General features: G+C 37.6%; 1 protein-coding gene across 4 annotated transcripts in view; it reads left to right on the top strand.

Annotated features, from left to right (window-relative positions):
* Positions 1-19,071, top strand: part of myripb (myosin VIIA and Rab interacting protein b) — a 140,916-nt gene that overhangs the window by 101,631 nt on the left and 20,214 nt on the right. For all 4 annotated transcript variants that reach the window (XR_008631830.1, XR_008631829.1, XM_055151002.1 and 1 more), the window contains exon 4: positions 9,518-9,654. Coding sequence is in view for 2 of the 4 variants with exons in the window: in XM_055151002.1 (XP_055006977.1) it covers positions 9,518-9,654 (137 nt within the window). In the remaining 2 variants the exon portion in view is untranslated. The remainder of the gene's footprint in view (positions 1-9,517; positions 9,655-19,071) is intronic.

Below are 19,071 nucleotides of genomic sequence, written 5' to 3'. Positions count from 1 at the left end.
ACACATTTTGTGTGGTAATGAAACTCTTGTATAGAAAATAGTATTTTATATTATTGTGGTAGCGAAAACATTACAACAGTATAAAGCCTTTCTTCTCCAGTTTGAAATTTTAGTATTGTGACAACAGTAGCATTATGTCAAAGTACATTTTGCATGGGAACAAATCAATATCAAACCATTAGTCGGCAGATATTTTTTTATTTTCTGTAGCTACTAAAATAAAACAAAAATGCAGAAAGTACAGTATTCTCCTCCTTCTTCTTTTTCTTCTTCTTTATTTACTTTTTATCTGCTAGTATTTCTAACCCTTTGTCCTCCTGCATGCCCCTGCCCCCTGTGTGCATTGGGAGGCAGTGTGTCTGTGTGCTGGTGATGTCAGACAGGTCCCTGCACTTTAACAGCCTGTACAGACACAGGAGAATATTGTAGCGTTCCAGCATGCTGTTCCTCCATTGTCCCATTCGACCTTGTCTCTAAGTGACTGGTGCACAATGTGTCTCATAGAAAAACTCCTGTTAATGACCGCTATGCACTACCTCACTTGCATTGGGTTTATTCTTACAAAGCAACACTGTAAATCAATAAACCATCATTGGGTTAGACATAAGCCTTGGGTGTGTGCATTTTAAGTAGCTTTGGGAAGGAAAGAAATGGAAATATTTGAAATTTACCACATGTTGAGCTCTGAAGATGTAGACAGACTAACAATAAAGGATAAATCAGATATGTGAATGAAACAAAACACAACTCTGGGTATGTTTTTGATGAGGTAACAGCATTATAAAATGACTTAAAGATCACAAGAAACCATTTTGTGTAATATAGGACCTTTTAAGTACTACTATCTCCATTCTCAAGGGTGTAGTATAGGGTCAAATTGTCATGGCTTAATTTATCTCCCTGTTATATATTAGGGCTTTACACTAATTACAATGTATATCACTGCATCCTTACAACTGCAGTGGGGTCAATGCCTTTATGGAGGTCCTGGGTCTTCAGCTTTATTGCCACTTCTATTGGAACTAATAAATATAATTAACATGGGAATTTTTACATAAATACATACTAATTGCAATCACAATGTCTGCAAACTGAACCTTTGAATATAAGGCCACATTTCAGGTATGCTTTCATGAGTAATATTTCTGGGTCACAAAATGCATTGGAATAGCAGCACTGTCTCAGAGGACCACATCGACCTAGAAAAGTGAACATTTGAAAATATTTTAATGTCAACAGCATGATGCTTTTACTTTACAGAAATCATCACAACAAAGTACAAGCTGAACTCTTGTATAATCTGTCAAACCCTCTGTACTTTTGTCTGAAAATCCTTTTATTTCAGTAGATTTTAATTTCCTGTCTGCGATATTTGGTAGCAGTAAGAGGATAAAGACAGGTCATGACCTAAAGAAACCTGAAGTGCTCGAATCTTACATAAGTTACAATTGTCTCTCTAGCTTCCCTCATGTAACCCTTTTATAATTTCCTTTTTCTATTTACATGTGGGGATTGGGGCTATGCCATTTTATTTTATACAGCAAATTAAGCTATAAATAAAACCTCTACAAATATCAAAACTATAGATCATCTTTGTGAATGTCATTAATATTGCAAAAAATTGATAATAGTTCCCTATATTTTTATGCATTTAGGGTATTGCCAGGTGTTCTCTGTCGGCCTGCATTTACATTAAACCCTATTGAAAATATATTAGGTGTCTCTAATGGGGAAAACATTGATTATTTGTCAGCTATATTGGTTCAAAATCATTGCACACAGGCCAAGGTCTAGTCCTTATTCCATTGATTCACATAACAATTGTAGTGCACAGGGCTTATAGGTTCTGTTTACATTAGACTGACATGAATCCACTTCCATTCACTTTATGTAATCATGTTTATTTTTAGCATTTTAGTGACATAGGATTTTAACTTGATATATTGCAGATGGAAATTCCAAGTTGGATAAGTGATGAAGGTTGCCAAGTTAAATGTCACTGTGAGTTAGGAGCAGGTAGTTTCCTGTTGCAACACCTCAAAGGGAAAAGTGAAAGCCTATTGATGAAAGACCTCAAAGCTTCAAGATCCTCAGTCCCAACAACTTTCATTTTAGAGTGAACATATAGCACCACAAACTTGGAAATCCAAAATGGCCGCCTCAGGTAGCATCAGCCTGTGAAAATTCACTTCCTTCCACCCTGGCCTTGTCGGTGTGTACTTTGTCCAGGTATAACTCATTTCTGGTCCTCTAAACTTTGCCAAAGGGTCTGGCTGGGCGGCTGCTGACACAATCATCTGTTAAACCTGAGTGAAGGCCTAAACTGTGAGCGGGCAAATGAATAGTGGTACATGAAGGGCAGGCAGAGGGAGAGCTCCAGGCATTAGAAAAGCATACACGTTTCATGTTTTTCTGCAAGTTGGAATTTAAGACTAAGGATGTGGTGGTATAAAGTAGTAAAGATTTTTGTCAAAGGTGTAATTTCAAGTAGGAATACACCAATAATATACTGGTATCAGATATCGAAGCTTATTATTAAACATTTTGGTATCAGCTTCCAAGATATTGGTTCAGTCGATATCCCATTTTGGTCTATAAATTGGTGCAATAAGATGATTTGCTGATGAAAATTAAACTTGTATTTTTAAAAAGCTCTGTTCTGTAGTTACTCAACGCATTTGGATTTTTTTTTAACGCCATGCTGTTTGTGTTCAAAGGAAATAAAGGCTATTTTTAGTCTCTGCATTGGCATCGGTTGATATTGGGCATTGGCAGATACTTAAAGGCAAAGTATTGACATCGGTATCAGAACAGAAAAGGCCTGATCAGTGCTTCCCTTATTTCACTGGCTGATTTGTTCCATTGTGAATAAATTGTAAATGGCCGTAAGGAAAACTTTCTAACCTTATTTTCATGTATCATCAACCTTTTATCTAATGCCTGCTTCTCTAAAGAGAATTAGCATCAATAGACTCTGCTGTGTGAGAAAAGGGTATTTGCTGAGAGAGCCCTGCGCGGCTTTAGACACACCAATTATCAAAGGCAATTAAGCAGTTGACCAATGACCTTATTTTGACCTTCTGTGCTTTATCAATACCTCATAAGCTAAAATTTCTAATTACCTTCATAAATTGTTAGCAGTGGGATTGTTTTCTTTTTTTCCCAATAACCAGTCTTGCATTAGAATGGCAAAGCTACGACTAAAGCTGGCTATAAATGCTTGTTTTGCTCCACAGTTCACCAAACACAAATGAATCAATATTAATTTCCTCTGTGCGGATGGAAGCGCATTTGGTTTGGGTTCAGAACAAATTTGAGTTGAGTTTACGTATTTGGAGAAGCTCAGAAGAGTGTGAAGGAATGCTAATGAAGAAAAATGTTTTACACTGTTTCTATGCTTGGTGAGTCACAGTATTTATTTTAGTCACTGGGAAAAAGTTGTAGCTATATACAAGATATCGCCCAAAATAATAATGAAATTGTGATGATAGTTTTAAAAGACCCTAAATAAATAGAGACTGGGTTGCACCAACAGTGTTTTCTTCGATTGGAGTTGAGGTTTGTTTGGTAATTTCAGCATTAAGATTCCTTTGCTCGACGGTAGTCAGCTACTTTTTTTTATTTAACAAATCTCTGCAATTTGGTCGTGATGTATGTAATGTGCCACTAACTGGGCTAACTGGTATATTAAGCCAATTCCTGTAGGAACAAGTGCAATAATTTCTTTCCCCTTGAAAAAATTCACCAAACATTCTCTTTGTTCTGGCTATAAATCCTCGATCTTAAGAATCGTTGCCAACACAGAATGTATGCCCAGACTCGCAGACTTCTGGGGTTCTTGCAAACCGTTTAGTTTATTCCGATTCCAGACCTAGTCGCTGGAGGGAAATGAAATTGAGTGAAGGCACAAGATGGCACCAGCCTGGCTAGGGAATTCTGGCCGTCTTCCTAAATCAGATATCAATAGAATATAATGTTTTTGATCCTCATTTAATTTATTCTAATACTGGATCATGTCCACAACTAGGGATGGGCACGATTAATCGATAATTGATCATTAAGAATTTAATCGATTACGTTAATTTTAATCGACAAACCGAATGTAGGTTGCTGTGCGTAGCGTGACCAAACAGGGGTCCGTACATGTAGCTGTCTGCACTCAGAAGGAGCGAGACAAAAACAGAAACAGTAGGTCAGCCTGCAGCGTGCCGAAGCACAAATGTGTATTTAATGATGATTTGTACAAGAAATTCCACGCTTTCTGTTGCGTTCGGGACAAGTGGGAGTCCTTGTGCACAGTGTACAAAGCAGCACATATGTTTCGGTGTCCAGTGGGAAAAAGCTTTACCAGGTGAGAGTCGCGCAATGTCGATGACGAGTCCCAACCTCCCACCCCCCGTACGGTGTCCTCGTTTTGACCAACGCAAATATGGTCACGCTAACCTGTATTCCACTGAATCATGTCTTTTAATCCGACAGAAATTGACCGCATCAGTGACACAAGAGCTGTAGTTTTATCTTCGCTGAATTTATGCAAATTAGCGATGCGGTTTTAAGTTTCGTTTCTGTGAGAGTTGCGCAAAACTGAATTAAACACATTATATGTCAAACGGATTGATGTGGCTCTAGAGTCGTTACGGTTTATATGTCGTAAAGTTGAATTTATTTATGCAGATTAGTAGTGCAGATAGTAATAATAATGATCATTTTAATATAAAAACGTTAATGATTAATCGATAATCGATCGTTAATTCTTCCGACGATCGATTAAGAAAATTTCATCGAATGCCCATCCCTATCCACAACTGAACACAATAGAGATGTAATGTTTAACAGGGGTTTTTGTGCCAGATAACTGCACAAATGTAGCTATTGTGTTATGCTTTCTTATTGGTTTGAGATATTATGGATTCCTTATTATACATTTTTGTAGAGCAGTAAGTGTTAAAGTAATCATACAGTTTGGTTAAAATGATCGAAATGTGCCCTAGATAACGGCACAGCTTATCAGACAACGGCTGCTTGGGGTTACAAAATCTTCTATCCTATTGGCCACGAAAATACTCACATCTAATACCATGCATGTGTGGCTTTCTTATGCTTCACTCTCCTCACTGCAAGCTCAACACAAGCTGAACCGTTTCATTACAAAGCTCAGAAAGTCAATTATGGTAATGCCTTCTTTTCGCTGGGGGAAGTGGTAACTCAGCATACTGTCTCTCAAACTCTACATTGCACTTCCATAGATTTTATTTGTTCTGTGTACAGATGTGCAAATGTTCTGACGATGTATGCATTGTGGGCTGGTGCACAGACCGATGTCAAGAGACCCTCTATTTGAATTGCCTTTACCTTATTCATGCAGCATCGGGGAATCTCCCAAACTCATTATGAAAAGTGTATTTGCACAGGCTCATGCAGCGCTGCCGTTCTGACTTGAAAGCCCCTCACTTATCCGCCCCTCTCTCCACCCCTCTGTCTTTTTTAGATCATATGTCTCTAGGGGGCTCATGTCATGCTTCATTCATCAGTTTCCTCTCTCTATTCCTCTGTCCTAAATCTGTCTTTGTATTTTCCTGAAAAGATAAGGCAGCATGATTGCAACAAGTTCAGAGGGAGCAGATGCTTGGTTAGGTTTGAAGATGATCAGCATCTGGTTGGGCATAAATTAAAGTTAAACTCGGTGAAGTTGTTATATTCAAGCTATAAAAGTTAAATTCATATTAGCGTAACTTGAGTTGCATTTGGAGACATCATAATTTCATAAAATTTAATAATTTTGTAAACATTGGCCAAACTGTTTGTATTGAACTAAATAACTAATTCCTTAACAGTAACATCCATTGTCTTTCTTGCACACACACCATCAACTGTAGCGGTGTGCAAAAATACCAAGTATCAATCGTGATTCTAAATTTGGTGGCTACAGTGTCAATATATATTACCAAGAGAATTTTTTTGGTATCTTAAAAAAAATTTTTTGTGGCCACACACTACTTATTTAGTTTGGGTGCGTATTGCCTCGGTGATATGTTGCATAATCACGATATGTCACGATTCCATATATCAAGATATATCCTGATACTAAAAGAGGGCGATATATTGTGATTTAATAATTATGACTCAATTTTTTTCTGCATCCCTATTATTTAGAGTAAGGAAACTTGTTTATACAAATACTTATTATATTCATAACATATTCAATGTTCTGATGATTAAAATACACGTATTTCATATCAACTTTGTACAAATAGTAATTTAACAAAGAAATATTGTTGTTAAAATGTATTTGGTTCTTACACCAATATATGGTGTGCAATATATCAATTACAGCATGTACTGCCATATCTCGATAATATCATATTGTGAGCCATGGTATCGTATCGAATCATGAGGCACCCTGTGATTCCCAGTCCCAATCAACAGAGTGTATTCTGTCTACTAATGTGTGTGTCATTTATATGTAATGAGGTTAGGAATATGTGAAGTTGGTTTAAAAAGTAATTATTTAAGACTCTCCTTTGATACAGACCTTGATCGTATTAAAAATTCCCATTAAAAACTCCAGTACGAGCACTCCTGCATTTGTACGCGGCTCAGTTCAAAACCAACCCCCTTATCTCTATCTCCCAGCATTTCATAGATTTTTTTTTTTTTTTTATTCCACAGACATCATCACACATGCAGCAGATAAAAGCAGGCCAACCTCCTCACTGGCTACCATTAGAGAAGCTCCAGACTGACCTGTGGCATGAAATTAAGAAGCCCGGGCCCATTGAGCAGGCGGGCTGATAGAGCTGCATAAATCTAGTGCGAATGACACAGTGGGGAGAGAACAGCGAGGGACTGTAGCACAAGGAGATGGGATGGATGGTAGGCCGCAGGGGCATGCACTATCCCTTTATTAGCATTGGCTTCTCTGGCTCTGTTATGGCAGTTTATTGAGCTTCAACGTTAGTGCAGGCTCTGGTTTTCAATGCAGCAGTGAAACAACTGGGACACATGCATCATTCTACAAAGTACAAGGTGGTGGTGCTGGTCTTGGTGGTGTTGGTGGTTGTTTAGCGATGTCCACCAAACATTTCAAAAAACCTGGACTACTTTGGTAACTGACAACCACTCGACCATGTGTAACACCAAAGCCTTGTTAAAACCATAATCACATTTAAGTATTCACATGGTGATTGTACCGGCCGCTGGCAGAGATTGGCCCTCTTTCTTTATTCATTCAAAGCATTGAATAGTACTATCCACAGTCAATAACAAGTCAGTGTACTCTTTGTGCTGGTGCCAAGTCCACATAAGTGGTGAATGTTACATCAAGGCATCCAGTATAAAACCTAATCAATATTCAAATGGGAAACACTTGGAGATGCACAAAAGAGAATGACAGAATTGATACTGCTGTCTGGTTTATTTTTCTGAATATTCAAAGCAGCAGGAAACCCATAAAGGTCACATTTTGTTTTGAATCTTCTATTGCATTATTCATTACCTGCACCAGGAAGTCTGGTGGTGGGCACTAGTTTGTGTGTTAGTCGGTGTGCAACATCTCTAAAAGTTATGTTCACTTCCATTACATTTGGAGAAAGGTCAGTAATGGGCTAAAAAAGAAATGATTAGTTGCGGGTTGCGGCACTCAAAATGCTACAGGCTATAAATGGAAAAAACAAAAAATAGAGTGGTTTTCGTGTGGAGTAAAATGACGACTGAGCTACAGCTTTATAATTTAGTGAACAAATCAGTTTTTGTGAATTATATTTTATTGCTTTCCTACATATTCTAACATTATCTTTGCTTTCCACTCTATACTACAAGTTGTAATTGAGTAAAGTTAAGTAAATTCTTGGTTGACTAATGACTGAATCCACTGTGCCTTGATTGGTCTACTAAAAGAGGGCGTGACGTTCTAATACGGCCTCAAAACTATTGCTGTGATCCTACCATGTGTTTGGCCCAAACTGCACTAGCAAAACATGAAAAGTACTAGTAGTAAATTAGGTGATACAGCATTGTTATCATGGGCTGCTGTATCGATGTATCGCCAAATAATTTTGTTGTATCTTTTAGGATTTTTTTATGTGACCGCACAACAATTTTGTTGCTTATTTACTGGAAGGAAATTTGTCTCTGCAATACACTTGAGATATTAACTGTTTTGATGATTAAAATAGATGTATTTCATATTAACTTTGCCCATGTAGTAAAAAACATGTACAGTAAAGAAATATTAGAAAAGATATATTGTTGCTAAAATGTTTTGTGGTTCTTAAAAACAGCAATATATCACAGGGTATCATGTGCAATGTGTTGAGTATCTCATGTATCACCATACCATGATAATATCGTATAGTGAGCAATGTTTGTATCAAATCTTGAGGGATCCTGTGATTCCCAGCTCTACTTTATATGCTGAGTCACTCTATGCCCTCTCTTGACTACTGCTATCTGTACTAATCCTTTATAATTCCAAAATAATTAGTCAACAAATAAAAATCTTCTAAAGGTCTGCAGCTCTAGTGGATACTTCTACTCTACATTATTCATTGTAAAAATGGTTTAGCAGGTGACATTTAGCAAGTGTCATCCTTTCAAAGAATGCTATAGGTCAAAATGCAATCAGTTTTCTTTTCAAAATGGCGGTATTTACGTTAAGGTAGAGAATCCATCTTTGCTTTAACTCATAAATGTGTGTGACAGTAGCATGAAAAGCCAATAGGAGGCAGGCGGAACAGCTCGGAGAGATTAAACACAAAGTTGGCAGAAATTCATGCAATCCAATGCAAGAGAGGGTTTTTCATTGCACGCTCCTTTATGAATTACTGCTTATGTAATCATCTGTTCTCTCGGACCGGTTGGGATTCAGGCGTGGGGCTGTGAGCAAAAAGAAAATACATTAATAGGTTGACTGTATTCATATTCTGCTCAATGTAATGTGAAAGCCACTCTGATAAAAATGTACTCAGGGGAAAGGACACAATAGGAATGGATAAAGCCTTTTAGTAGATTTATGCCACAAGACGCTTATGAAATGTGTCTAAAAATATATAATAGAATGGTCTTGAATAAAACTAAAGGTGCACTATGTAACATTTTTGGTGGGGTGCCCAGTGCCTGTTTACTACTGTTTACTGCTTTACCTGGAATGTTACAGACTACAACATTAAAGGTCCTATATTGCGCAAAATAGACTCTTTTGAGCTTTAAGCCATATTATAATGTTTTTACCTAATCAAAAACATATCTGGAGTTGTGTTTTGTTTCATTCACATTTGGGTTACTTTTTGGTCATATATTTTCATTTAAATTGACTTGAATAACAACACTGTTTATCATTGAAATTCAATGCTGTGTACTTCTGCTGAGCCCAACTATAATTTTCTTTTTTTTTTGTTTATTTTTTTTTTTTGATGCCGTAATACTTATGAAACATCAGATTGTTACCTAATACTATAATTCTACTACAATTATGACTTTCCAACTCTTCTCTTTTTAAACTACCTGCTCTCTTTTGCAGGATTTTGCGAACCCAGTCCCTTGAATGGTATTACAATAATGTGAAGAGCCGTTTCAAGAGGTTTGGCAGCGCCAAGGTCCTGAAGACTCTGTACCGAAAGCACATTATCGAGCGAGGAGCCCTGTCTGATCTCCCAGGTAACATCAACAGTTTTTCCTCACCGCAAGGCCTTTACACAGCAGTCATTTAGTTTATTTTTACCTTCTCATTATTCTCTCTATCCCTAATGTTGGGATTACACGGCACGGTGAACAGAAGCAGAGTCGGACACAGGCAGGCTCACTGATTGCTCATTAGTTTGCTTTGTACAATAATCACTCCCTGTGTTTTACGCCTTTTTATCTGATTTGTTTAATTGCTGTTGCAGCTGCTTGTGCTATAGATAGAAAAGTTGAATGTATTTGGGTATAACTGTGAAATGGCATTCATTCTGTCCTTCTGAACTGTCCTCTTTAACTTTCTATTCACCCTTATTTGTTCTTCACTTCTCAGCAAATGTAAAAGGTTTCACCAGGAACACTTTAATGGCCCGTATTACGCTATCTTCTGATCTGTTACGATGATGTTTCCTCATCAAAAACATAGCTGGAGCATTGTTTTGTCTCATTCACACTGTTTAACACATAAATCCTGCATTTTTAGGCTGAGTTCTTCTCTCAAACTGAAAACACCCTCTTCTACCTTGTGATGTCATCTTCTAATAAAATCAATAAACTCCATAGGCCTATACCTTCATTAGAATAATTTTTATAATTTCAGACCTGGTAACTTAACTTGAAATTTATTGCTTCATGACATCAGAGGGTGGAACAGAGCATTTTGAGCTTTGGAGATGCAGACAGACTAATAAAAAAGGAATACCCAAACATGTGTGAATGAAACAAAACACAACTCCAGGTATGTTTTTGATGAGGTAACATTCTAATACGGCTTAAATCTCACAAGAGTCAATTTTGGGTGATATAGGACCTTTAAACTAAAAAATAAAATAATAAGGCATCAGATCAGTGTGTCAGCAAAACAAAATTACTGTAAGAAGGGCATATTCAGAATGCAATAGTGTATTGAATCTTGCGTTGCTGTAATTTGCATCTTCAAATGAGTGTTTACCCTAGAGTCCGTCACCAGTATATTGAAAAGTCCACAATATGTTTATTTATGCATTCATATCTACTCTCTGGGTCCAAAGGGGAGGTCTTCAATGATATGTCCTTGAACCTGCTATCAAAATGTACAGTAGCTTGACTGCATAAAATCAATTTGTTGGTTCATTTAAGTCACAGCAGGGAATAATGATATGTCCATTTGTGTGAATAATCCAAGTATTTATTCACTAAAATCTACATTAAGTCTTAAATTGTTCAAATACAGACTGTTTTTTGCAAATGTATCCGCTTCTATAATAGACATGTAGCAAATATGTTGTAGGTAAATTAGTTTCCTTATATTTACTTACATCTACTTTGAATTGAATACTAGAAAACCAAAAGTGACTGCGTTAAGTATTACATTTGTTTTTTCTAAATACATCAGTAAAATTCAACAGATGTAATTGTTATTTTTGGACCTCTCTTGTCTGACGTAATCTTACTTTATCCTGCCCTGTCTGTGGCATTATTACCCAGAATGCCTTGCTCCTGTAACTTTGTTTTGACCCTACTGAAACATGATCGCTCTGTCTCCATCCATGCTGTCTCCATCACCACACGGCTTCATGTCAAACTCTAGGGTCCAGGATTAAGTGGATAAAACCAACCCTCACAGGGATCATCCCAAACTGGAAGAAGTCCACCAGGAAAAGGATGTGTGATTTCCAGGGGCCACAGATATCATTATTTTGTTCCCATTATTTTGTTCCAGGGTTTTGAACTGAGAACATAAACATAAGTGATGTCAAAGTGCAGTTTGGCGTGATGGAGCTAACATAACTATACACTATATTTATGAAAAAATTTTAGTTTTCCGTGTTTAATATTTCACTATAAAAACTATACAATTCAGCTACCGTAAATTCCGGACTATAAGCCACTACTTTTTTCTCACACTTTCAACTCTGTGGCTAATAAAACAATGCAGCTAATATATGGACGGATTCTTTATTTGGCACATTGTCCATTCATATATACGGTCTATGGTTTGGCAACACCATGGATACGCGCAGCCTGAGTGCAGGAAGCGCCACTGTCTGAGCGGTTTACACATGGATCTAGGGTTAACATGAAGTTGCTTCACCAGCTAGCCATATTGTCAACGCACTAAAACAGTTTATCGCCGTGTGATAAAATAAGTTATGATGCTAAATGAATATTAGTGAGGGGGATACGTCTTACCCATGTGCGTAAATGACGAGAAGAAACGTCTCGAACTTCAGTAGCTGAACATCCAGTCATACTTGATTGATAGAACTAGTCCCGCTCCCGAGAGAGCCTGAAATCTGCTGAAATCCTACAAGACATAGACAGGACAGTGACTCTTGCAGGAGTCATGCGCCGCAGAGCGCAGGGAGAGACAAGGGTGGTGCACTGAGATGCTCATTTGTTTGTGTTTTGAACAGTTATTTTGCCCTTCATACACACACCCTCATGGAAAACACACGAAGAAATGCAGATGATGCGAGGATTGATGTGACTGTTGAAGAAGGAAATAGAGCTGCTGCACGTGAGCTCAGCGTCATTGAGTCGATGGTGAGATTTTGGCGACGGCAGTGTGACGAACTGACTCAATGCAAAAAGACGACAAAAGCTTACAGAGGCGATAAAAGCAGATTGCCCGAACTTAACATTCTTGAAGACATACATACCTGCGCCTTATATTCCAGTGCGGTCTATATATGTACAAGTTAAAATTTAGTTGATGCGGCTTATATTCAGGTGCACTCAGTAGTCTGGATTTTACAGTAGTTTGGTTCACAACCAAATCTACTCATGTTTGAGGGGAAAAAAACAAATACAATTTACAGGATTCAGATGTTGTATTTAAAAAAGCAAAGTAGCCTGTGTAACCTTCAGATTCTCTCATAAAAATGCTTCTATTTCTGATATATACAAAAAATATGACTGCAATATATGACCCAATGCTACTGTATGATATAATTTAGTTTAATAGACAAGCCGGAGGAGAATAGTTTACAAGACACAGAGAAACAATAAAAACCAAAATAACATGCTCAGACTGGAAGCTCAAACTGCATTGGGCTGATTCAAACACAGTATGCTCGGAAGAGGTTGGTCTGGTTGTGATGGGAAAATTTCACTATTATAATAACTTGCATAGTAAATTGTTATGATAATTGTGTTAAATTGTTCAGTATATGGCCCATGTAGTTGCAGTAGTACTAATAGCCTTCAAATCTATATTCATATTCTGCAGTATACTATTTGGTTTTAATTTGATGCAATTTAAAACAGATTTGATCAGATAAACACAAGCTAGTTCAATTAATAAAAGGCTGGCAAATTCAGTGTAACATTTGACAAGTGCCTTATAGCAGCTAGTTAGAATGAGACATTTACAATTCAACTAAATACTTGTGATATTGTGATTGATATTAGCAGTAAAACAAAACAAGATACACCAATATCCTGTCACTGGGCTCTTACTTTCAAAACCATTTTAACATATCCAGAGTCTGTCTGTGGATCAGAAATAATATTATTTCAACCTGGAGAGATTCAGACACAAAGGGAAAGCTTTAGTAGTTTCAGTGCATGAATTAGCTTAGCTGAATTAGTAGACCAGCAGAAGACATTGCGATGAAGGGCGTGGTTGATTAGATGATGTTTAGGAGATGTCTTTCCCCCGGGGTCTGGACACATGAGGTGTTAGAGGTGAGGCCGTGAAGAGTGAAGGACATGATCAGATTATGAGACGCTGTGGCGGTGCTGGAGAGGTGGTGGGATGTGGCACAAACCAAAACGGGCGTGCATCTGAAATGGGGGTTTAAGATGGGCAGGCTGGGCGCTGTTTGGGTGAAGAGGAGGTGTGGTGAGCAGTGGGGAGGAGTATTTTGAGTGAGGTGATGAAGACAGAGGAGCAGGTAGACTTTGGAAAAGCAGTGAGGTAGACGGGAGCAAATCTAGGTCTTCCAGGTTGAATTTACACTAGCTCCATGACCACTGATGGACAAAGTATGTTTATGATGTTGTATTGTTTTCTGAAAAGTAGAATTTTTTTACATGCAGCAGGATTTTAATGACTTTGACAAAAGTCCATTTGTGACATGTGGATCAGAGCAAATAATTTTTCTCTGTCATCAGTCTACTTTTATGGATTAGATGGGGGTCATACCATCAGTAACCACCAATAATATTTTGGTCCCTATGTTGACTCACCGTGTTCTGTTCTAAGACTTATGTTTTGTGGCAGTCATTGGAGAAACGAGCTATAGCTAAACAAATATCCGAGCAGCAGGAGACGTGTCAGACATTTTACATTCAGTCTCAAGAGAGAAGCTGTGACCTTCAATGAGTAAAGCAATTGAACATTCATGTGGGCCTCTCAGTGCGACCCAATGCCATTTTCTCTCCTTCACACGCACTGTTGGCTTCATGTGGTCCCTAGAGAGTTATACCATCAGCTGAATCTTCCACAGAATGGTCGAAGGGTGAGATCTTAGAAATAAAATGATTAGTGTTTTTCATGACTAAATAAATTCCTCCTTTTTGAGCCTGTATAAGCAGCTCGTTAAGTGGATCAGCAGATGCCATGCACTGATCCGAGGAAAGCTCAAAAGAGTAATTAATGCGAGTGGAGAGATGAGGGGTTTGGTCTCAGAGTGATCTGCAAAACTGGAGCCAAGTGGTGTCAAAATATTCAAACTTTATTAATGGAATAAGCTTTCTTCTTTTCTACAACAGTCCTAATCTGTAACCTCCATCAAGGATAGTATTTTAACAGCTATTTTTAAGATAAGCAACCAGTAATTTTCAGGTTTTACACTAACATTTTTAAAGGCAAATATCTGACCTTGGTAGCAATCATGGCAATTTGTTTATCTACCTTAAAACCTGCAGTAAAATGATGTTCAACAGGCTAATGCTATTTTTATTCTTAGATACAGAAACCTATATTTACTGCAGGGATAGTAATGATAATGATTCCAATACTATAACTTGACACCCGATATTAGTCAATACCAATGCAGGGACTAATAATAGATTTTATAGACAGATGTCTACAGAACAACTTTTTATCAATACAAATAAAACATTCTGAGACTATTTGGGCCAGTAAATAGTCTTATTACGTAGGTTTTTATAAAAAATTTTATTACATATGTCCAACCAGGATATTGGCTGAACAGATACATTTTCAATATGGTGCCGATATCCAATACCAGTATCAGATCAGTGCATCCCTAAGCTACAGTAGGCATTTATCTCAGATTTTATTACCATCCCAGACACTGTTATGCCTCTCTTCACTTAAGTTTCCTGTCAGCACATACATCGCCCACCAATATAATGAAAAAGATATATTCCGCGAATGGTGTCCTTTTCTGTCTTTTTGCTTCTTTGCTCCAGCACCCAGCACTTTAGAACCATGAGTTGTTTTGACAATGGCTCCATCGAAGTACAATTTCCCTTAATCGTCCTTTTCTCACAAGCTCTAGTAGCATCATAAAATCACCACCTGAAGCATATGCCTCTGTTATGAAGCACAAATGACAGATATTTTTCAACACTAACTTAACTCTAATATGTTTGACGATAACTGTTGCCACAATTGTCTCTGGTGTTTTTTCTTTCAAATGTATTCTGAATCTAAACTCCAAATCCAAACTATCACCTTCAAACATCTGGTATTGTGTCAGAGAGGGGGAGGAAACAAGAGGGCTTTAAGCTGAAAAGGTGACATAAATATATATATTGAAACCTGTCATCTTATAATGTGCTGTTATGTTTGTCAGATGGACATTTACATAATATAGCTTCTTCAGCATTTTACACCTACTTGTCTCAGCAATGCTAAGTCTACCATTAAATACTACTCCAGTGTTCACCAGGTAATCATCATTTAAAACTATGGATGGACGAAACATGTTTTTCCTCATATGGATCTTGATTTTCTTTTAGATTGTGTGGCTAACAGTATTGATTTTGTGAACATAATCAAGAGACTTTTAATCAGTGCTGTTAAAGGCAAAAATGGACCTGTGTTTTTCTCCAAAGTCCAAACTCTGCTCCAAACCACATGCTTTTATTGACAGATGATTTGCTTAAAAAGAAGGTTTAATAAACCAAACCATGCTAAACTGAGAAGCCGAGATCAAACTTGATAATCTCAATCAATCTTGATTTAAATTGCAGCCCTATTTCACACCAAATGTAGTTGCACTTACAGGTAACTGTGGTCCTTTTGGTCCTGTTTATAGACACTGTCCTTTCCTCCAGACAAACCCTGCAGGAAAGATTAAACATGGCTAGTTCAACAACACAACAGTTCGACCTTGTGCGGAGAGAAAATTGTGGCCGTTAATGGATACAGGGCTGTATACTGCTGCCTATAGGGACTGGTACAGTGTGTTTGTTGCCCTTTGAAAGATAGGTGGTACAGCAACAGAGGGCACAGTGTTAAACAGGAGCTCAAAGCTATAGCTGTCACTTTACAGAGAGGACGAGTCACATGGGTCAGAGAAGTGATTCTAACAGCATCTGGTATACGTCATTATGCTTGGAAACTGTTAGCTTGGCCCGATTTCTAAATATGTATTCATTTTTTGAAGATATTTGATATAAGATACTTGTTCATTAGTGTTGTGACAGAGAAAAAGGACCTAAAATGCAATAAGGTAAAACAGTTATAATAAAAATGCATAATAAACATTTATTTATAAAACCAAGATCATGCTTTATGATTTAAACATGTGTGCATATTGACAGAATTCTCCACCTGTAAATATCAGTGCATTGTGTTTGCTTGGGCAACAAAACAAACAAATGCACTGTAAACTGACAATTCAAAAAACATGACAAAAACCTTGATTTGGTAGTTGCACTAGTCCAAAATAATTAATAAAATAATTCCGTCAGTTTTCCTTGCCACTCTTAATAATAAGTGACCCTTGAGAGACATTTCTGTTTTACAATGTATGTATGTATGGTATTGTTTATGATAATAAATGTGGCTCTGCCGTTTGAAATTTCACTTTCATTTGCCATTCCTATTTGATGCAGTTGGCAAGAATATCACTGACCTGCAAGCAGTTACCCATCAGTGCACACAGTGACTTATTTTCGAGCTAGGTTTGAACTCCATTCCAGTGATTGTACTGTACTGAAGCATCCAAACTAAAGTGGACATTTCTAATTTTACCTGAGTGTCTAAAGTGCTGTTGTCCACTAGTTGTTTTCTCCTCATTACGTTTCTGACTGGCATGTTGTGAACACTGTGTTGTTTTGAGGACAACAGTGGAGCTAGTGCCGCCAGCTGCTGCATTGTAATGGAAAGGAAACCGTCTGGGCTCTTTCTGCTGCCCAAGAAGCGCAACTCTTTCTTATGTCTCTCCTCATATTCTTCCCTGTACTATTTTTAGCAATTTGCAATGGATAAAGCTAAAATGGTGCTATCAAGTTTTACTGCAAAAAATTCAGAGCAAAATGCCTGTGTGATTATCCACTGCTCTACAAGTAGCAATGAAAGAGAAGACATTTTTCCTGAGTGTCTAACCATCAAGCTTAAAAAGAAATAGGCCTGAGGGACAGAAGTTCAACAACTTGAAGCAAATCTGTCTTGAGTTTGTGAGAGAGGCAGTGAACGGTGAATGGGCACAGAATTGATCCAATAAGAGCTGAGCCAGACACCATCTTAAAGGTTTACAAGGATTTGGCATTGAGGCTACCAAATAAATTGAAAAAAGAGAGCCTGCAAAATAGGATAGGAACTTTTCAGATAATACATGTGTTGTTAAAAAAATATTATTGTTATTAATTGATGAAAATTTTGATATATCCAGAAATAAGATATTATCAACGAGTTAAACTAAACCAACTGGACTTTTGAGCTTTTGAAGCCAACGTTTCATTTTAACAGGGCCTGTGTTGGTGACTGCAACTCTCACTAGATGTAAAGGTGGTCTGAGACATTTTAGTGAACTCGGTGGTTTGAAAGAGGGGTGAAGGAGGCTGTGTATAAAAGCTCTTTGAGACTCTGATGGTTGATATTGAAACATTGACATCAAAAGCTAAATAAGTCCAGTTGGTTTAGTTTAACTTGCTGATAAGTATTTTCTCATATTTATTTTTTTAAGGTATGAGTATTGGACTTTTGTCAAAGTGGAATTAGCAAATCCCCGTAGTCTATCTTGTTTGCTTGTTTTATTGATCACACCTTGCTTGTATGTAGACACAGGTGTAGTACAGTGCATTGACTCCTGAAGTCGCCAATATCACATGGTGATGTCGTCTTGCCTGGTTGCCATGGAGATATCGAGCCTGTCCCTGGTACAAAGGTTAGGCACTGGTCAGAGAGAGCGGGTTAGACGTGAGCTGAAATCCGGTGGACTTATAAACCCGCTGCCTCACTATCATCGCCGTGGAGACAGTACAGGGGGCGGGCTTACGCACAAAGCCATGCATCACTGTTTTCTATTGTTATTGTCACACCAATGGCTGTTTCCCAGACGCTTTGTCATGTAGTGTGACTCACTGAGATGTATCAGCAGTGAGCAATAAACAATGCCAAATACAATCACAGAATAGTGCTCCATTTGGCAACTGTTAACATTTTAAACAACAATATAAAGGTTAAGGCCTGTCACGATAACACATTTTTAAGCATGATATATTGCCCATTTTTAGATGGACAGTATCATTAAGAAGCATGAGCTGCAACAGATATATAACAGAATCAGCCAATAATTAGCCACAGAAATCACTTATTCAACCTTCTAGAGCTCAAATCTTATATTTAATACCCCAATTGTTCCAGAGCTAAGTCAATATAGACCTATAAAGATGTCCTGTGTAACTTTGGCTGGAATGTTCCACAGTACAACATTTATTGCAGGTGTTTTTATTGCTCAAAATGCTTTGAAAAATGCAAAAATGTATTCCAACTGTGAGCCTCTCTATAGATAAGTTTAATGTCATGCAAGCAGGTAGCAAACCTCCACCAGGAAGGATATACTGTGCACCTTTAAACAGTTTTGTAAAATGTTCATAGCTGCCAAATGGACAACTACTGTGATTGTATTTGTCAGTTATTTGTTTATATTAATTATGTATGCATAATAGCAAAATTACTGTAGAAATGACTAACTCAGAAATGCACCAATGGATGCACCATGTCTTTGTCTCAGCCCATGGATTCAGAACACATTTCTTTCTGCCCCAAAATATATTTTAGGATACAAAATATAATGTAATGTAAGGTTACTGTACTACTACTGTACAAAGCAGCTTTTTAAGAATTTGAGTTTGACTGAATATCTGAAGTGATGTGTGAAGCATCAGATGTAATCTTTGTTGAGTCACATTTTGTCACATTGAGACAGTGGGAGTAAGTGACGGCACTCGCTCCATGTCAGGTCTTCTGGATATACACCTTTCAAAAGT

This window comes from Boleophthalmus pectinirostris, unplaced genomic scaffold (assembly GCF_026225935.1).
Source record: "Boleophthalmus pectinirostris isolate CB_2022bp ecotype Guang Dong unplaced genomic scaffold, ASM2622593v1 HiC_scaffold_15, whole genome shotgun sequence".
NCBI classification, from domain to species: Eukaryota; Metazoa; Chordata; class Actinopteri; order Gobiiformes; family Gobiidae; genus Boleophthalmus; species Boleophthalmus pectinirostris.
This window is presented reverse-complemented; position numbering and strand designations above follow the sequence as displayed.